The sequence below is a fragment of the Scomber scombrus genome, chromosome 6 (genome assembly GCF_963691925.1).
Source record: "Scomber scombrus chromosome 6, fScoSco1.1, whole genome shotgun sequence".
Taxonomy (NCBI): domain Eukaryota; kingdom Metazoa; phylum Chordata; class Actinopteri; order Scombriformes; family Scombridae; genus Scomber; species Scomber scombrus.
Window position 1 is genome coordinate 19,901,797 of NC_084975.1, and position 21,702 is coordinate 19,923,498.

General features: G+C 38.9%; 1 protein-coding gene across 5 annotated transcripts in view; it reads right to left on the reverse strand.

Annotated features, from left to right (window-relative positions):
* Positions 1-21,479, reverse strand: part of mon2 (MON2 homolog, regulator of endosome-to-Golgi trafficking) — a 39,221-nt gene extending 17,742 nt beyond the window's left edge. For 3 of the 5 annotated variants that reach the window (XM_062420977.1, XM_062420979.1, XM_062420980.1), the window contains exons 1-14: positions 21,033-21,479; positions 13,785-13,848; positions 11,606-11,733; positions 8,228-8,359; positions 7,595-7,724; positions 5,816-5,913; positions 5,458-5,583; positions 5,014-5,208; positions 4,447-4,571; positions 3,459-3,598; positions 2,854-3,007; positions 1,700-1,890; positions 1,303-1,384; positions 590-771 (exon numbers count right to left, since the gene is read on the reverse strand). In XM_062420977.1, the coding sequence (XP_062276961.1) occupies positions 590-771; positions 1,303-1,384; positions 1,700-1,890; positions 2,854-3,007; positions 3,459-3,598; positions 4,447-4,571; positions 5,014-5,208; positions 5,458-5,583; positions 5,816-5,913; positions 7,595-7,724; positions 8,228-8,359; positions 11,606-11,733; positions 13,785-13,848; positions 21,033-21,140 (1,855 nt within the window). In that variant the 5' untranslated portion in view covers positions 21,141-21,479. The remainder of the gene's footprint in view (positions 1-589; positions 772-1,302; positions 1,385-1,699; positions 1,891-2,853; positions 3,008-3,458; positions 3,599-4,446; positions 4,572-5,013; positions 5,209-5,457; positions 5,584-5,815; positions 5,914-7,594; positions 7,725-8,227; positions 8,360-11,605; positions 11,734-13,784; positions 13,849-21,032) is intronic. The other 2 variants (XM_062420978.1, XM_062420981.1) reach the window with 1 other exon arrangement.
* Positions 21,480-21,702: the final 223 nt, after the last annotated feature.

A 21,702-nucleotide genomic window follows, 5' to 3' on the forward strand; every position in this document is an offset into this window, starting at 1 on the left:
ATCCAGTTTCCCATTCTGCAATAGTTCACCTCATGTCCCTCTCTCTGCTTGATGTCTTTACACTTCTGTCCTGTGTGAATAATGTATTTTCTTGTTTCTTCTCCCATGTATGTGAATTATGTGATGTGAGTCTGCCCTGTGTACATGTGTAGTCAGGTCTCCATGGTAATGGACGTTGTATGGTTCAGGTCCTATTCTGTTTTGGTGGTACCTGGAAGCTGTTTGGCATCCTCTTCATCACATTCATCATATATATGATAAATCCATTATAATGTTATTATCCTGTTCAATGTGATATTCTGTCATTTGTTTTTCTTTTGTGTACATACATCATCTCTTGCACATCTGTCTCTGCTGGAAGAGGGATCCCTCCTTTGTTGCTCTTTCTGAGGCTTCTTACATTTTTCCCCCATTCAAGGGTATTTTATGGAGAGTTTTTGCTTATTTTAATCAAGGATCTACAGACAAAGCATGTTGTATTGCTGTACAGACTGTAAAGCCCCCTTAGGCAAATTTGTGATTTGTGATATCATGCTATGCAAATAAAATTGACTTGACTTAAGTGTTGCAATCAGCTGCAGAGCCCTACCTTTGCTGGAGAGGTTGGCAGCGTTGCAGCTGAGAACAGTCAGGGCATAGTGTGGCGGCAGAGAGGCCTTGCAGATGGCTGTGATGAAGGCGTCACGTGGCGTCACCAGGCTTAGACGACCACACAATGAGGCCATGGTCAACTCTGCCTTCAGGATGTTCTCTGTGGCTGTCTCATCAGTGCTGGAATCACACACAGAACAGTTAAATATGTGGTGGTCTATTATCCAATACATCTAACATTATGCTTTGACAGTTATGGAGTTTTGCAAAACACAGCTACTTGAAGATGCCACATTGAACTTTAGAAAAGTGTAACAGGCATCTTTCACTATTTTCTAACATGTTACAGATGTAGCAATTAGTTGATTTATCAAGAAAATAATCTATAGATTAAATAGATAATGAAAATAATCCTTAGTTCCAGCCCTAGTCATATGTCAGCATGTACTGTGATACTGATTACTTTGAGACGTCTACATCAATGCTCCAGATTCCTCTACTTTTCATTTGTTATTGGAGAAAGATAATCACCATCTTAGAGACCATGTCATTAAAGACAGTAAAAGGAAATTAACTTAAAACATTTAAAATGCACACAGAGATGACATCTTTGTGAATCCCCACAGAGTACAGACACTGCTTGGATTCCAAATCATGTGTACATCTGACACGACTGCTGAGTATAAGACAGATAGCAAAGAGGCTATTTACCTGGCGTCAAGCAGCAGAGATAGAGCAGCCAGCAGACCACACCAGCAGGCGCTGACCATTTCCTCCCACACCAGATGGGCTCCTGAGACAGAGACAAAAAGTATTAATAAGTGTATTCAACATTTGTTCCACCTCAATTTAAACAGCATTTCTTGGGAACAAAGCATGCCTCTATATAGGATATGTTATTTGAAAAGGTAATCAACAGATATAATAGCAGCTACCAGAAGTCATGAAACAAACAGTGTGTACCGTTTGCATAGATGCTCTGGTATTTCCCCCTTAAAATGTTTCTTTTCAGCTCACTTTTTCCTCTTAAAGTTTGACTGCATTATCAGATCTTACTTATCTTCCACCTAACCCCCAAGCCACATACACACACACAGTTCATTCTCACCAGGTTGTTGCTGCCACTCCTGCTCGGGGTTAGCCTCTCTGAACTCAGCAGCTGCCTCCTCCTCCATGGCAAGTTCTCTCTCAATCATGGTGGTAATGCCTCTGACCAGGTCTAGCAGGGCACTGAAGGCCACCGACATGGCGTAACCCTCCGGGATGGACGGGGGCTCTACTTTATCCAACATTTCTAAGCTGGAGGATCAAATATAGGGACAGAGCAAAAACATGGTGTTTCAAGTGTGAGAATGTGCTAGTGTGTATTGACTTTTATCAAAGAATTCAAGTGACAAACGTCAGTTCATTCATAAATTTGAACATTTGGATGTTGATGGGAGTTTCTGTATATATCATTATCATCTTGACATCTGAACACTGTCTCCCTCTACACTGATAACTGCATTACATCGTTTATCCAGACTACGTCACCAATTCAATACCATTTGTTATTATCATTTTTATTATATATATATATATATATATATATTTATATTTTATTTTATAATTTAGCCAAGGTGTCTCAATGAATTTACTGTCGTCTCACTCTTCCCATCATGATTTAATGAGTGACGTCTTTACAACACCACAACTTTTATCAGCATTCTGTTGATTTTATAGAAAAAAAGCAGCTGTTGCTCTAACCTGCACTTAAAGTTTGCCCAACTCTCCTTCACACTGGGGCAAATCTGACCATGCATCCTCCAGAACTAAAAGCAAGAATCCTAATTACAGCAAATAGATTCCATTACTGTCAGAGAGGGCAATTTAGACAACACCTCTCTTTGTTACAGGAAGGCCTCTGGCTAATGTAATTCCCTGTATTTTAAACCTTGGTTTCCTGTGAAATACTGAAGACTAATGACAATAGCATTTTCACTCCTCGAGGAGGGTTAAGCCTTTGATCTATGCTTTATTGCGTTCCCCTGTGGTTTAAAGCAAAATTGTTTGTCACTACTTGTAGGATACAGCTAACTGAACAGTGATTCTACAAGCTTACATTTATGTAGTACAGAGTTTCCACAAGTTTCACATCTTCACTTGTTCTTTCTGTGAACATGTGTGTTACAGGGATGAAATATTTATATACACTTGAAAGAAAATAGACAAAAAGAAGTCAGAAAGGTGAGCTACTTAAGTCTGTGTGGTACCAGTACTTACTATGTAGCCTTAGCACTGCCCTGGACACTAACAGTCATAAGGGGGATCCAGGTGCCACGGTATTCAAAAGCAGCCTGGGTGGTCAGGTTGCCACTGACCCCTCCTGTCCCCGGGCCACCCTGTGCTGCACCCTGGGTTACCGAACCTGAACCACCTTGACAGAAAGTCAGACAGAAGTGAAAAGGGGGGAGAGTGAATTAAATGAGCCAGAAAGATGGTGCATAATTATCACAAATGATCACAAAGCCTAAAAAATGTGTAAAATATAAAGAAAACACATTTTTGCAACCAGATATCAATGACTAGTTATGTCTGCACATCAAGAGTGTGATTTCAAGTCTTTTCAAATATTTCCTAATTCAATTAGAATATCTGTTACAGATTTCATATTTTAAAAGCATCTAAACAAATTTCGAATCTTCATGTTAATTTTGGTTGTATCTTCACAACATTATGTAAAACACAAAAAAAAGAAATCAGTGGCTTTTCCATGGCTGTAGGAATCCTGAATGTTTGGGATTCTGTAATGTCTTACAGTCATCACTGCACTGCATTGTCTCACAGCTAAAATATGAAGATATAAGTCTTGAAATCAGTGAACTGACCAGCTGGTGCGCTGATGGCAGCAGTGTTGCCCGCATTGGGGACGATGAATAGAGACTGGATGAAGGAGCCCAGAGCGTTGACAATGTCTCTGAATACCTTAGTGGAGTGCTGCTTCATGTCATATGACTGGCAGAACGAACTGAAAACAGAAAAGAACATAAGACGTGAGAAACTAGGTCCTAACAGAACATATTTAAAGCAAAAACACAGCTTCCGTCAGAACAAACTATACTTTGTCATCCTCAGCAGTATTCAGGCTTAAGATAAGCATGCTAAAATACTACACTTTACAGTTGACATACGTATATAGTTTTGTTAATGTTCTCATATCATTCTCTTCCGGGATCATGAATATCCGCACCAAATTATACGTTCATTTTTTCAATAACTGCTGCAATATTTATCACCTCACCAAAATTTTTTACTGACAAATTGAGTGATTGACTGATCAAGCTGGACCTGTGCTGCCTGCAGGGCTGAAAGTATTCACACTAGTCAGACCATTTTACTGTGTTATCAACAGACAAAGTGAAAGTAAATTTGGTGACGATTATTTAAGTTAATTAGATGATTATTATTAGTATGTTTAGTGTTTTATTGTCTTCTTGCTTTGTATAACTTATATTGTTGTCTAAGGGGGCTATATATACACATCACCAATTGCAGATACATTTAGCCAGCATAGCATTGTTTGGCTGCTAATTAAACACTCATTAAGAAATGATTACTATCAATCAAGTAGTGTGAGGCACAAAATATCAGCAGTTTTTTCTAAATTCAAAGCTGCTGTAGAACATGACTTAATACTTAAATACAAACACGAAATAAGAAAAACTGTGTGATTGGGATTATGAGATTAAAATGTTGAGGCTCATGAACTAAATTGTGTGTTGGGTTTACAGATCTTAAAGGCTTTTTCAAGTCTAAGGAGAAGGACTGTGGGTTTGAGCCTGTTAGGTAATGTATTAGGACAGATCCTATCCTTACCGTAATAGATGTGGCTGCACACACAGTCTGTGGACTGATTCCACAGCCACTGCTCTTAGCCACTGTGGCTTCTCCCCATCCAGAAACTTCACCAGCAGAGACAAGAAGATCTCACACTCAGTCACCTGCAAACCAAACACAAACAAATCAGACGAGGACAGAAGTTTGGCTTGCTAAACAGAGTGACTGTCCTGTAACTGGAAGATGGCCTCTGGCAATCCCTGAATCCCTTCAAGCTATAATGAAGCTTTTCTGTGGCTCAACAAGCTTCATGACAGAGAAGGGTAAAAAAGACAAATTTCCATTTCACAGATTGATAAGAACACTAAATCACAGAATCACTAAATAAAAACAGCTGCAATGCTAGATTACTCAGATGCAGCTAAGCTCATTAAAGTGCTTGAAGCAGAACTAAGACAAAACTACTACTACACTAATCCAATGCTAATCAGACCAGATCAATCAAGTGCATCAGCTTTGTGGTTGAGAAAATCCCTAACTTGTAAAGCACCCATAAGGCAAAAGTTCTGGCCAGTCGACCATTGCTGCTGCGGATCGGCCTCTTACTAGTAAGCTGTAGAAGTGCTTGATGAGGACTGAGACCACGCGCAGCAGCCTCATGCAGATGGGAAAGTAAGGTTTCTCCACAGGGGCTGGTGAGGCGGCGCTGCTGCTGCCCTGCCGGAACTTAATGTTGGGGGAGAAAAGCTTGATGACGAGGGGACATACCCGTTCCTTCAGCAGGAAACTGAACTCCTGGTGCTGGGTGGGAAACAGGAGGAAGTGGGACAGTGAAGATCAGACAAACTATAGTACTACAGAGACACATTACTGTTAAAGTATATAGTTACATTGCACTCTCTTTTACCATCTCTGATGTTAAGATAATATATAAACGTATAAGACAAAATAATAAGAACACCTGATCAAATCAAGCCAATACTTAAGTATAAGGTATGCCTCTGAGGTCACATTTTGTGTCTTTTTGCTGTTTGCTCCAGCTGTATGTACCTGTAGGAACACCCCAGGAAAATCATTAAGGACTGACTCCAGCAGCTCCAGGCCAAACGTCCGCGTCATCTCTGTCATCCCCACCAGCCAGTAGGGGGCATCAGCGTTCACCAGCTGACAGAGATCCTGCAGTGGGACACACAACAGCAATCAAAACTATGGAGTGTAACGTTCCACACACACATAACAGTGACTGAAAGAGTCGTCACTGAGCTCTGCTGGGAGGACAAGCATCATCAGAGAATGGTTGAGGAATAACAAGGGACAAAGTACCCTAAGTTCTAAAAGGTTTTCCCCAGTGCAGATAGCAAGAGGGCATAAAGCTGTGAAGAGAACTGCTGCCGCCTGGTGGACGTACCTGAAAGAGCATGTAGGCATCTTTTGCACTGGGCCTCAGAGTACTAACAGACCGTCGATTGGTATTTCCCTGGACAGGAGGAGGCTGCTCCACAATGCCTGAGGGTTAAATAAAACATGTTAATATTTTAGGCATTTATGCAACTCATAATAAGCATAAGATTAAAGTAAGAGAATCATAAGGGTAAATGTTAGTTCATAATAGTGATGTTACAGGCTTAAGTAAGAGCTAGAGGTCAAGGAGTGACACTAAGAGAAAGAAGAGGATGAGGAAGGACAGTTGTCTCAGAAGAGGTCAGTGCCACGTTGGTTGTCCATGTGCTCAACCATGCTTTGAGAATGCCAAACGCAGGGCGGAGAGTTCAGTCCACCGCTGGTAATAAAGATGTGGCCAGACCAAAATATGAAACAGGAAGTAGCATCATTTTTTGCTTGTGTCTTTTGGTTTAGACATTTGATAAAAACATTAGCTTTTTTTACAGAATGCCCTTTATCTTACTGAATGTTTTTTCCTGTTGAATATGTAAAGTGTTACATACAAAAGACAAGTGTGTTTGACAGTGTGTATTTAATAGTGTATTTGGGCAAAAAAAAAGTTTGCATATATTTGAGTAAGTTCACAAATGCCTACAGTTTAACACGGAAAAGACAAAAAAATAAACCTTTCATAGTACCTGTTCATAGCAGTGTTTTATGTTGAGCACATCAATGTGCTGTTGGTTGTTAGAAAGATCTATTCATCATATGATGAATGATTGTCAAAAGAACATTTTGGAAAGATCAAATACTTTTGAATGCAGTATTTGCTTTTGCTAGATTTGTAGTTTTGCATTTTGTGTTTGTGGTTTTGGGTTTTGTGCTTAAAGTTTTGAGAAAATGAGTCAAAGATCCAGAAAACCTGTGTTAACAATTGTGAAAAAAACATAATTTTAACCCAAATCATAATCTTTCCCTAACCCTGTTTTTTTGTGCCTAAACCCAACCACACCTTAACCACAGCTTTGTCACAATATAAAACATAATTTTTTTTTTACATCAAGACAAACAACACACACAATGAAGGAACAACAAGTACCAATGTCGCAAGTGTTACGCAAATCTAAGGTTACGATCTAGCCATTCGAGCCAATGGTTTCACGCTGTTTCACTGATCTACAAGTGGTGCTAATGTGTCCACAAACACGGCAACCTGCCAACAAAAAAATGGGATCAATATTTTACGACTGGAAATGCATTCAACACATTAATTAGAACTCAAAGATATACACATTGTGTTTTGGGGAGTAACACTAAATGAAGTACTTCCACAGGAAACCTTTAAATGACTGAAAAGAATATCAAATGTTCATGTGTTTGTTGGACTCTGGTCTAAATTGTAAGAAATTAACTTTTTCTTTACATTTGTGCAACAGTATATTCATGTTTTTTTTCTTCTTTCATTTACTTAAATTTTAGATCTTATTGTTTTTTCACTTTTTTGGCAAGCTGTCTTCATAAAATACAATTTCTTGTGGCTCCTCTATTTTTGAGCTGAACATTCAATGAATCCTGTATTAACCTGTATACTACTCTGTAGTCTACAGTCTCTATGTTGACACCTCTTTATCAATGCAAAATGCCCACAAATGAGGCCTGATGATTACATTTGCTGTAAAACCCCCAAAAAATGCTATATGTGCTAAATATTCACAGACACATTTTCTCTGTGAATATGTCTCACAAAACTTCCACCACTATATTGATATCCCATTCCCCTCAAATATTAGTGACACCATCTGACCTTTGAAACGCTCATCCTCAGCCACCATCCTCTCAAAAACCACAGTGACGACCTGTCTGACGGTAGCTGCCGCTGTGTTGTTGGTGATGTTGTCCTTGGTGAAGTGAAGACGGAAACACAGCACGATGGCCTGTGCAAAGACAACACATCAAAGCATTATGCCGCATCTCCAAATATGTATTAACTGAGCATAAATGAAGGTTTGCAGAATTACTACTGCTCGGTCCTTATGAGGGGTCAAATTAAATCATATTCTGTCTCCTCAGCCATTAAAGGTTACAAGGACTGATCTGCTAACAGCATACATGGGAGACTTTAGTTTTAATTTTCAATTGATCAGTGTCATTTAACAAAAATGTTTGATCTTGATGGGCCTCATTGTCCATATAATTTGGCACTATATTATAATGCTGCACACACAAGAGCAAGGTCCACAAATCTGAACTATTGGGTATAACAACATTTTATAACCACAGTTTAATAATAGATAAAATATAACTCACTGAGAAAGAGAAGTGAGATACCTGCAAGGCTTTAAGTCCACATACATAATATGTATGTATAGACACAAGGGAGTCAGAAATACAGTCGATATATCAGCAGTTTGTGTGAAGGAGTGTGTTGGCTTTATACCTTGGAAAGTACTTCATCGTGTACGACCGTGTTGGTGGTTAACAGGACCAGGACTGTCTGTAAAAGCTTCAGCTCCTCCAAACCGTTCTCCATCAGTTGCCACAACATGTTGATGATGTTCCCCGCTGCAGCCTGTACACACCAAAACCTTCAATTATTTACGTCGATATTGATCAAACCTTTACACATTACCAATCATCCACCAGTGTGCACATGTCATGTACGCATGTTTTTGCAGTTTGGCTCAGGTGGCAGTAACAGGGTTGCTAGCTTGTGACAGAAAAAAAACAAGTGAGAGCACAGCCTGAGGTCACACAGCCTTAAATCACAAATCTGCACAAAAACACACAGTTGGAACCAGCTGGTGCTTCTCACTCAGAGGTCACAACATTATAGGGTTCGATAAAACCAAGTCTGGCCGCCAGTTAATATCATGTCACTTGATGCTGACAGTAAGTGACACTATATGTCCTTTCTTGGGTCAAGCTGTCCAAAATACAAAAACTAGTCACGGAGCCCCTCTGAGCTGCTCTTCAGTGTGACTGGAGTCTTTACTTCAGAAAATGGAAAAAAAACAGGAACACTTTAATTTCCAGTTCATAATGAGTTTTTGCAACTCATGATTGTAATCCACATTAGGGTAGCAAATAATTATTGTTTTAATAACTGATGAATTGGTTAATTATTTTTCAAAATGATAAATTAATAATTTAGCCTTTAAAAACCTGCAAAATAGTAAAAAAGTCTTCAAACTACTTGTCAGACCAATAGTTTAAACCCCCAAAATAGTAAATGTATAATCTTATTAAACAAACAAGCAAGCAAAAATATTCTGAAAATCCTCATGTGAATGTTTCTGTTTGATCAATAACTTAAAATGCCACCACCACATCCCCACACTCTGTCCACACAACAGAGCATCTGACATGGCCTCTCCTCTCTTGGGAATCAATACTGAGGTAGGTCAGATATTGTCTAGCTTTTAAAGCTGCAATTCAAGGTTGCTGATGAGGTGGAGTGCTGCTGTAAATTTTAAAAAAGCTACAATGCCCAGTGGATCAGAGTATGTGTATGTGTGTGTTGTAGAATATTTGAAGTTTGTGTCCTAGATTTTCTGGATGTTTGTCTTGGTGCAACAGTGTGATAATAACAAGGATAAAGAGGGCAGTAAAATAAAATATAAAATAAAAAAAATGCAACCTTAAAAGGCCAAAAGAGACTCCCATAACATCAGACTAGCTGGGAAAATCTCATTCTGAGGTGCCTTTGAACAAGATAATGGTAATAGGAGTGTGGCTGTACTTGGCATCTTAAAAGGCACAACAAAATGAAATAATGTAGATTAGTGCTGAAACTGTTATTTGATTAACTGATTAGTCGATTGACTAAAAAATAAATCAACAATTTTGTAAATCAATAAAATTATTTCAAGTCATTTATCAAGCAAAAGTGCCAATCTTTCACTGGTTCAAGAACATAATCTTATCAAATAGGTCTAATTTGTGTCAGTTTAGGGGTCATTGATGTGAAAAAGCTTGAGAAGCACTGGTGTAGAGCACTTAGTCTCTCCTACCAATGGCTAAAGCCAGTGTTAGCCTAATCAAATAAACCCTTGACAGCAAAATGCAGAAGGCATGGTATAGCTCAATACGCTTTTAATAAGAGTCTTTTACGGTGTATTAACAAGGCAGTTGTGTCGCAGCTCCAGGGTGCCAGCATTTAAACAGCTCTGATATCAGGTCTGACTCCAGCTGGATTATTCAAAGAACTCAATATCCATCATATGAGCTTATATTACACAAAATTTGCATTTAAGAAATTACTATTCACCCGTTTTTGAAGATGGACGCCTATTCCACCCTCTTGAGGGCTTTAACTGCCATATAATATAGAGATCATATGAAGCTAGCAGACATCCAAAAGATAATTGTTCTATACCAATGGTTTCCAACCTCAAACATAGACACTGTGTAGATTGCCATCTTAAGATCTGAAAGGCATCACGTAAGAATTAAAAGATGCCCCCAAGACATAATGAGGTGTGGGGGAGGAAGGGAAGATTAGCATCTGTCAGATGAAGCCACCAGTGATGGAAATTAATTTAGATTACCAATTCTCATATTTACATTTCCTGATTGGGTATTGATAGGTTGCATTTATTCCTGTATTGATCTGAATTGATTACCCTTATGATGTATCAAGAAAGAAGCACCTAAGGTGGTGGGTACATTTTAATTTGCAAGCATCTGAACCCTGAATGAAGCAACATTTGGGTCAATATCAATATGCATTTATACCCCAGATGTCTGGGGAAATGGAAAGCGAGAATGAACAGCAGCTATACATTGTGACAGACAACCCATAATATCTAAACAAAACTAACAGCTCAGGGGGTTGCACTGGATTGTATTTTTTTTTTTTTGTGTGAAAAAAAGACCATTCACCTTAAGGATATGTGTATCGATTTTATACTCTTGGCGATGATAATCACTATTTGTCATTCTGTGAAGCACAATGACACAAGCTGATGAATCCAGATTAGAGCAATGGCCTCTTATTGGAAAATGTAGCTGAAGGAAATTAATCCTGAGGGATTTTGTAAAAATCCTAGTGTTTCTACTGTTTTAAGCTAAGTGCTTATGTTGCTTAATGCATTTCGGCTCTGATTCAGAATTAACACAAAGAAGTCTTGGATGTATATATCCAATATAAATACTACATTTTATTAATCAGTATTTCATTATAGTTTTTATTCATTAGGCTTGTAATATGTTAATCGGCCGGGTGGAGTGGTCCTTTTTATTAGCCGTTGTATAGAAATGTATGCTTGGTATTGCTTTTTTAAAATATTATTAAGCCTTTATACTCTAACCCCTCTGCCTGAGTCAACACAAGAGAGAGACATTTATCCTGTTATTGGAAAACAGTTTTTAATGACTCCAGCACTATTCATTCAATTCTACCCCTGAAACTCTTCATAATGCAGTAATGAGTTTATTCTTCTTTTTTTCACACACTCCCTCTGTTGAAATGTGGCTGGAACACATTGCTGCCCTGACGCAGTTAGAGACGCTGACTTATGGTTTGAATCAAACATGTTTTCCAGGGGGTCTGGGAACTATTACACTTATTATTATTATTATTGTATTCTTTTTTTTCTCTTTCTTTCTTTCAATTGTTGTGGTTGTGCTGTGCTGTTGGATGGGTTGGGTGTACATGCTGTTCTGTATTATGTTGTGTATACTGTTTGTATTTGCTTAAACTGGAATTATAAAACACTATTGTTTGTTTGCACCTTTCTTAACTCTGAACTTGAGCCTTAGTGTACTGTGTGTATTTGCTAAAATGTAAAGTCTTAGGCTACGTCAGTGTACTCACCTCAGATACCACCTCATGGGACATGAGTCTCTGAATGGCAGCGAGACACAGCTGGGTAATCTTGGGCTCTTTGGTGCCACAGCCCATCAGAAAAGGCTGCACGGCCTCTGAGCTGTTCTCCTTCAGAGCTGCAGGGACAGAACACAGAAAAAGGAAAATGTCACTGTATTTTAAAAATGGAAATGTTCTACTTTCTTCACTACCTAGTTGTTAACTTTGTGTGTGAGTGCCATTTGGTGCTGGGCAGGTATCATATAGTAGGTTTTGAGAGTCACTATACACTACATACACATATCTGTTTTGAATACTGCTACTGCAGAGGAAGGGATAGAAAACAAATATACTTATAAATATTTAAAGAAAGAATCAAGAAAACAGCCTTCTAGTGTCAGACTCTGCACATACATAATTCTAAAAAGTGAAACCCCATACAACTTAAGGAACAATAAGCAAAACACATTTTTGAGTGGAGGAGTTCTGAGTTTTAGTCTGACGGCTATCAACATTTGAGAAGGATTAGTAGTTTGTTTTATTGTGTAATTTTAAGTAGATGTACACATTAATAAAAGTTTTTTAAAGAAAGAAAAGCATATTTGTGCTGTCTGATCAGAACATAATGAGTCAATGATTTCCCTCCAATAATATTTTTCACCTTCATTACATAGGATTTAGCTCTCGAATGATTTAACACCTGCACAACAGGTTTCACCGTCTTATCTTCTTATCTTTGTGTAATCGAAAATCAATCCTGGAAACCAAGATAATTCGACTCTGAAACAGAGTTTACAGTTTAGATTTCAGTTTACAGTTACAGAGGGGGCAGTTGGAGTTGCACAGTGGAACTCGGAAAATGTCTACTATGTGTCAACTCTGCAAATGTCACCAAAAACAGCCAGACTCTTTATCGGGACAGCATAGAAACAATTTCCTATTGTTGAGAGATCAGTCTAGTGCTTTATAGTGAATGCCAATATAGAAGTGACACTATTGTGTGCTCGTACATTGCATATATAGGAAAGACACTGTTAAAACATCAGTGTAAATGAGGCAGGGTTACAATTTAAAACAGAAACTAAAAATAGACATCATCAATTTCAATTTAGATAACTTACATAAATTAAGGATGCACCGATAAATCGGACAAATATTGGTATCGGCTAATATTCTCCTTGTTGACTAACATCGGCCTATCGGATTTTTTTAAGCAGTTGTTTTGTTGAAGTTTTTTGCTTTTTGGTTGTTTTTTTTATACAATAATTTCTTTGTTTTTCTGTGGAACAAATAACAATAAAAAAAAATCATCAAAAAAAAGTTTTTTTTTAAATCAGTATATATTGGTTATCGGCCAAATTCATGAATTAAAAATTGGCATCCCTATCGGCCCAGAATTTTACAATCGGTGCATCCCTAAAATAAATATAATATTTCATGGTGGAATTAAAGTTGCTACAAGGAACTTTTAACTGGTTATGAAACTGTCTCATGATGCCTCTAAATGACCTTCATAAGCAAACAAGACCATCAACGGATTCCCCGCAAAATCAGACTAAACAATTTACAGCACGCAGACTGAGGAGCCAATGTTTAAATTACATGCAGAACAGCAGCATGAGGGAAGAGAAAGATGCTAGGATGAGGGGAGGAGGGGGAGGACGTTTCTCTTTGTCTGATAACGTTAAGAGCGAAGTTAGACTTGTTGTTGGCCAAACTCAATTTAAAAAATACGAGAGAAACAGCGAGAGAGAGACTTGGTGTGAATGAAGCCTTAAATGAAACGGTTTACTTGGCTTCTTATCATCATATTACAATGAATAATCTTACATAGCCGCAAATAGACAGATTAACTCACTGTTACGCATCCTGCAAACAGCTATTTTTTAAAAAGAAAGATAGTATTAAAAATAAGTAGCTCTTTCTTTCTCTTGCTTCCAAAACAAATGCACATGCTAGCGATGATTTTTACGACACAAGGTGGTACTGCTCATGGGATATGCAGTCTAGACCCTGGGAAAACATTAATGATTTTGTCCACAGGGGCTGCTAAAATCAACATAGAATGAAAGTTCCTTGCAGTAACTTGATCAGCAGATCACACCTCACCCTTCCCTGATAAATCATAGTCTCCCAACTAGATATCTCAGTTATGGTTAACCACCAGCCATCTCACGTTCTCACTCACCTGCCAGTATGTCTGTATTCCTGGCTGCGATGGTCTTAATCTTCACAATGCCAGACTCTGCGGCCTGCGGGAAAGAAAAGAGATGAGACATTTAGGTGAACATTAGTTGTCAGACCATTTAGTTGTTAGCCACTTTGTTGTAAGCCACTTTGCTACTAGTGGTAGGCACAGCTTCTTGTAATGATGACCACAGGGGAGAGACAGAAATGCCTGGCTGCAAAGAGACAGAGGGAGGGCTAGTAAAAATCTGCTAAGAATGGGCTTCAACTTGAGAGGGATGTGCTAGTAGGAAGTGATTTCCCCAGTGAGGTGTATTGCAGGGGTGCGATGCAAAGAAATTGAAAGGGGGAGGAATGGGAGGAATGCCCTGACAAAAAAGGCGAGAGGAGAAGATGACATGTAGACAGATTAAATGTGAGAAACAGAGATACTGAGCATTTACCAGTCAAAACAGAGGCTGTGCTTATCTCTCAGTGCCAACCACAAACCACTGCATGCCTGACAAAACTTCTCTTTTTCTCTCTAGCCTCTGCTTCTTCTTCTTCTCCTTCTGCTTCTTCCAGGACTATAACCTATCAGCCTCTTGAAGTCTTTCTGTCACTTCTGTAGGTCTTCCCTTTCTCAGCTTAATCTCTTCATGCTCTCCCACATTTTCCTTCAATTAGCGTCACAAAACACTACCTTTCATACTAAAATCTATGCTCTATCTAAGATATTTTCAGCACAGATATATGACCTCCTTGCAAAAAAGTGGCATGTAATCAACTGATTATTTTATTCTGGAAAAATCTTGCTAATTGCAGCCTTTAATCACAACATCTGGTATTTTTCTGGTTTTTCATACACCCACTACATGGCCTGACAGCATCCCAGGCATGCATGTGTTACAAATGACTGGACCGGCAATGCCCTTTTTCAAAAACATCATCACTCTATGATGTCTGCAGCCACAGACATAGTGTCAGGTCAACTTTTGAAAAATGAGGTTTTTTTTTATCTAAGTGAACACTTCCAGGCAATCCAGGCAGGTAATATTTAAGCAGGGCAGACTACTTTTGATTTAAAAAACACTGACAAGGGAGCAATATTTCAATTAGAGCTGTAAAATTAGTCAGTTATTCAATTAATCAATTAATCGATCAACAGAAAACAAATCTGCATTTATTCTCATCGAAGAGATGTTTCAGTCAGTTTTTAAAGTAAATGTGACATGATAGCCTCCTGTTAGGCTTTAAGAAATTGAAATGTGCATTTTTTATTATTTTCAGACAATTAATTGAGAAAATAATCTGCAGATCAATTAATGAAAACAATTGTTAGTTGAAGTCTGTTACATCAGCATGGCTGTTGAGCGTATTCTGTGACCTCAATGTGATTGTATCACTTTTAAACATGTCATTTGAACAGTGGAGCCACTGTGGAGGACCTGCTGGACCATTGGTTACCAAGCAACCACTGGTTGGTGGGTTTGCCTGTTAGTATGAACTGGCCTATTACCAAACAGCGCCTTAAAGTTAATCTTCAAAAAATGCTAGTCTCCCTCTTCTCCTTTGTTCCTCAAACGGAGCCAGAGGTCTTAACAGGGCAATAAGAAGAAGGCAGAGAGCTTTTTTATCCCCAAATACCTACAACCCCACAGTGGCTACTTTTGATATCGCTAAGACGATAATTTACTGTATATTTTAAAGAATTTAATGACTGAAACAATATGTCAAGCTTTCTAAAGAAAGCCTATGTAATGTTTAACTGATACAGTTATTTAGTTTAGGCTGGACATAACTTGAGGAGTTGTAATTCGTTAGGTGCTAGTTTTCAGACACCTTCAACCTGCAATGCTCCATCAACACCTAAAGACAACAACGTAACCTAACTGCTCACTGTATTACAGCTGTCCGTCTAGTCAACTGAAATAAAGAACCACCCAGAAATTCAGCAGCCTGTTGTTCACCAGCAGTGAGAAAGAGAAGCGCGTTTTCTCCAATTTCCAAGATATAAATAGTATTTGAAGTACATAGATTCCGGGTATTTCCTACAAGAGCCTTCTTTGTACTTATCAAAAGGCCCAGCTTGGTCAAAGTGTTCATGTGTATTGAAGGAGTAGTGTGAGTATTTATTCATCATGATTGCTGGCCCCTGAGATGCTAATTAGCGGTAATAGTGGCTGTTGTGATTTAACAGGATAACACCCTCTTTGATTTGCTGAATCTGAAGAGGGTGAGATACAAAGGGATGTCTTGAAAAGGACTATTGAATAATCTCACCGGTCTACTGCACAAGTCCTTAAAAATACGTTTTTTTTCTAATGCTATTGCAGAATCTTTGAGTCTATCGAATAAGAGGACCAGAAAACCAACAAACGCCTCTGATCAGAAGCAGATTCTTTGGATTTCCTTTGAGCAGCCTCGAGAGGAACCATGTGTTCCATCTTGAAACCAATTACCATTAATCCTTCCTTCTGACAAATGTTAATGCACAAGACCTTATCAATCTTCACAATCACAATCTTCTCACATTGGCCTAGTTACTGATGCAGTCCTAGGTTGACTGAAAATAGTGAAATCATAATTTCCACAACAGTCAACACGTTTCCACATACTTTCTCAAAGAAGGTGCTGTGTCAGCTTTCTGTTGTAACGTGTACAGCTCATTTCTCGCTGAAAACCGTCAGCACTATGACGTCACCGCCATGTGGAGTGAAACACCATCGGCCTGATGATGTCAGCGTCCAGTGTAACAGACAGTAGATATCCTATTCTCCTACAGTAGCTGTCCTCTCACTGTTTGTCTACAGACTATTCCTTTATCAGTCTTTGTGAAAAGTTAAGACAGGTTCCTGCAGTATCGTCCTTATTCTAAGATATGATATTGTCTATCCGATCGCATTCTGATCCCAATGTGTGCATTTACAAGCATTTTTTCTTAACATATTAAGTTACAGATCACATTTTAATTCCAGGTGTAAATGGGGCAAATGACGTTGACGTAGTAAGAGACATATATATATATATATATATATATATATATATATATATGTATTATTCATTTCATATTTCACATGGATTCTTTAGAATTATTTGAGTGTGGATTATTTGGTGCATTATATACACACAATACTGGACAAAGTTGATTTTAATCTCTATAACCAGTAGGAAAGGACATTAAACACTAGGGCTGTGTTGTACAAACAATGTCAGGCCCCGGCTGTATCAGGAAGTGCTCACTATTTTCAGTTCTTCTTCAGAGCCTTTTTTGTGGGAGATCCTCAAAGCGGAACTGACCCACGTCTGAGTGCCAGCTCATTTATTTGAAAAGCAAAATTAGTGCAGCTCATCACAGACTGACTTCCTTAGAAACACACTGTGAGTCCCTAATTCAGCAGTTTTATTGGACCTGATTAAGCATATTATGAAAACACCAGATCCTCACTCCATGCTTCTTCTTCTTATTTTGTCTCTGTGTAGCCTACACAATCTGTCTGGCGAATGAGTTGTGCTAAGCAAGCCATACAGAAGTTGCTCATAGTGCTTTTATTAAATTCTTATCCCAAGACTAGGTGTCACCCTTCACCATGAGCTACATGCGGTGTATGGCACCTGACTCATCAACAGAGAGAGCAGAGCAGAGCAGAGGGCTGGATGCCTGATGTTATTTCACCTAGGCAAAAGCAATCAGAGCACAACAAACAGGAAAGCCCTGGTGTGTTTCATTGACTGCTACTCAATGAAAGAGGTTTTGAGTGTGAAGCTATGATATAGAAAAATCAATGGGACTCTTCTTGGCTCCTCTTAACCTAGAGAAACAGCTGGCTGTGGTGCAATGTCACTGTGAGGGATGGATTGGGAAATATGGGAGGAACTGGAATTAAGACTGGCTTGGAATGCTTTACTATTACATTTGATAATAATCCACTGACAAACATGAACACACAGCTATATAAAACTGGTTAGTGCTAGAAATGTTGATACGACATAAATAAAAGCAGCTGTCCATTAGAAATTAAGGAGATTGGATAAATAAATTGTATGAAAACAATTGTCATACAAAGAAATGAGGACCACATTTGTATGCTGTAACAGGCTTACAAATAATTTAAATTTAAACAACACAGCACCTGAACAGCACACACATAACAGCTTGTTTGTTGCACAATAACAACCCAGCAAATACAACCATGACTGCTAAAATTGGAAAAGGTTTCTCCAATCAAAACACTATCAACCAGAGCGTGAGTGAGTTCAGTTTGTGTGTGTGTGTGTGTGTGTGTGTGTGTGTGGGGGGGGGGGGGGGGGGGGGGGGGGGGGGGGGGGGGTATGGCATCAAAGTGGCTCCCTGCACTCCTGTGATCCCTCAGGCAAAGACGCTGGTAAGGACCTGGAAACCTGGGTGATGATAAATCAATATTTGAAGGAGATGCTTCATGAGGCCCTTAGGCAAGGGCCAGCAAGCAGTCTGCTACAAGAGACTAGCTGTATGCTTTTCATGGTGCTACGTCATGACACAGCTCATTTTGGAGCAGTTTGCAATGGCAGGAACACAAAGGAAGTGGAAGACCTTGCTGAGGTATTACTCTTTTTCATTTTAAGACTGTTTTTATCTAGTGAGACCTGAGGAAAAACAAACTAAGCCAGTGTAGCCTGATATGCAGGTGAGCTGGCTGATAAATATTTCCAAGGCCACAAAAGCACAACATTTCATTTAATGACTTGTGTGACCTGTGTTACATATGCAAGCAAACAGTGAGCTTGCTATACCTGGGAATTACAGGGAATTAGGGTAAGGAGGCTCTGACTGAGATGGTGTCAGTTGAATTACATAACTTTGGTAAACACTAGTTGCCCTCTGTTTAAATGCATTTCATTTACAAGTAAATTTTAAAAAACAGCATCAATATGTCCACGCCATTAAGAAATGCAGCGAGGTCAGACCCGAGTGGTTAGTGCATAGAGGTTATGTTTGTTCATATCATACGTCGCCAGCCTCTCTTAGCCTTAAATTAATGCTCAAAAGAAAATTCAGTACATTCCAGTTATAAATGAACTCTGACCCAGCTGTGTGGACTCCTGCAAAGCAGAGCATGTAATAAAGAGAGCTGTGTTGTTTGGGACAAAGTGGAGTCATAAAAGCCGGGTTGTCTTCTACGTGTGAATCTAACAATACCCATTTACTGTAAAATGCCATGACATCGCCCCTCCTTGTACTATTCTTTTCTCAAAATAAGTCATGATGTCACCAGAAACTGACACTGCAACATACACACGCACAAGTACGCCAGTCAGGAACTGCACACAGTAACTTATTCTAGGGAATATTTAAAAATAAGAAGAAAAAAAGAAAACAACGGTTATGAATTCACACTTGGCTGTCTCAATACTAGCAAGCTTGTTGTGAAACCAACTTGCAACGTGAGATCCTGAGAGAGACCAATGTAGGCCAAACAGGCCTTTAATGACAAATGTCAAAAACATTTCCCTGAATACAGCTTACATGAACACTGGCCACATAAATTATATGCACTGCTGCCCTGGGATTAAAAGCTATAAGTCACTAGTGGGATCTATCCAGCCATACATACAGTTTAGGTTTTAGGTTGTGGAGCTTCTGAGACATCCTTGTGTATGAAATGGCTTTTCATCTGTGATGGTCCTGGTGAACATAGTGAAGCTGCATTCAGCTATTGTGCTACAAGTAGCTGGAATAAACTTCTGGAAGATCTTATCTCTGGTTTCTAGAAACAGACAAAAGACTTTCATGTTCACCCGTGTCTTTAATTGACGCTGATAACTGCACTATGACTCTAAATAACATTAGACTTTTATTATTTTTAATGTCTTTCATACTTTATCATTTATACTTTGGTACTTTATCTTTTTATTTTTCTGTGCCATCACCCTTTTATCTCTTCTTTGTAAAGCACTTTGAATTGCCTCTGTGTAATGTGAAATGTGCCATACAAATAAAATTGCCTTTGTTAAATAATTGAAAACTGACGTGAAAAACTAAAAAGCAACATGTCTTTCTACAGACAATATTTTGTTTACTCAGGATTAAAGCTGCCAAGACTATCAATATGTTCATCAATAGACAGAATATTAATAAGCAATTACTTTTATGACCCATAAGTCATTTAAGTCTTTTTTCAAATAGAAATGCTTAACACTTGATACTTCCAACCTTTCAAATGTAAGAACCTACTACTTCTCTTCATCTTATGGTGATAGTATACTAAAAATCTTTTGGTTGACCAAATCTTTTGGTTTTCGTCAATCAGATACAGCAAACCCTTTGAAAAAAAATCACATTGAGCTAACAATTTTCTGATATTTTATATGCAAAAAGATGAATTAATTGATTAAGAAATTAATCTACAGATAAAATCAACAATTAAAATAATCGGTCACAGGATGACTCAGGATGATCCACAGACCTTCTTGTGAGCAAGTGAAAAACTTTGCTTTTTTGTGATTTGGATGAACAAAGATGTGGCTTCACCTTACAGAACTGCTCACTTTGCAAATCAGGGGAATAAAAATGAGGAAAATGATTACGTCCAATCCACACTCAACCAAATGCAGACATTCAAAAATGTAATTAGGTACTAACCATTTTACTTAATGTAAAACATCCTATTTGTTGTGAATCGTTTGTTCTCCCAAGTTCCTACTTAACCTACTTTTAGTATTAAGTAGCCATTGAAAACATTGTTTAATTTGCCTAAGTTCTGATATCTGCAGGGCTAGAAGTTATCTCTCCCAGTAAAAAATGTTGTTGTCGCCTTGTTTAATATTTTAAGCGAAGCCACCCTTTAAATAACCACACCTGCATTTAACCAATACACTAACAGTGCACAAAGTCTGGTTAATGACATGTATGGCAATACAAACGTGTAAAAAAGCTATGTCAATAAGAACAGCTGAGCTCAGTTAACTCTGCGCTATATGAATGATTAAAATGAGCCATTTAATCAAATGACGTGGCACAGGCCACCGTAAACACCTGTATAAATTCATTTATTTCAACGCCTAGTGAGCAGGAAGGCCCAGCAGCTGACAACTTTTAATGTACCCGGACAGTATGACAACAACTCAGTGTCCACACACAGCAGAGCACAGGCCCGGTGGCTGGTGAGGAAACGGGCTCAAACAAATATGTAAAAATCTACATTATAACGACTACAAAATGAGAAACACATCTGAGACAAGCTGCTGAACACCGAGGTGACTGCTCAGTGAAGCTAACTAGCCGGCTGACCTCTTTGACTGGGGGGAATTTCTTCTTGCACTCCATGGACAGAGACCGCAGGTCCGTCTGCATGTTCTCCAGCAATTTCTTCACCGCCTCAGGACTGCTGGTCGACATCTTTGACGGCGCCTTCGACAAAAATCTCAAGAAACTTCAAACGACAAGGAATGCGGGAGCGCAGTCTCCCCACACCACCCATCCACAGCGGGAATATATCCCGTCGCTACTTTATTTGCCTCCCTTGCAAAAGAAAATAAAAACGCCGCGGTCCATTGACACAGTATCCCACTTCTCTGCTATGAACGGCAATGACACCGGCATATGTTCCCCTTCTTCAAAGCACGGTGACATTAGCTTCGTGAAGTAGCATAGTTCCCTCGGATTTCTGTTTCTTAAAGCTGCTCACTAATCGAAGATATTTGCCTATTTGAGCTGTATGTATGCCATCAGCGGCCGTCAGCCCCGCTTTCCTTCCCACAATGCTTCAGTGGACAGTGACACGTCACTAGGACTTCCGTAAACACTGACCCATTCAAAGTAATGAGTGCAGCGTCCCCTGCTGGGAAAGAGTGGTGCAGACAGGTGACGACAAGCCAGAGTGGCAGAGCATTTCTGTGCAGTTTCACTTTCAAGTACCTCCCCCCTGAGAGATGCTGCCAGGATACCTCTATGGAGGGAT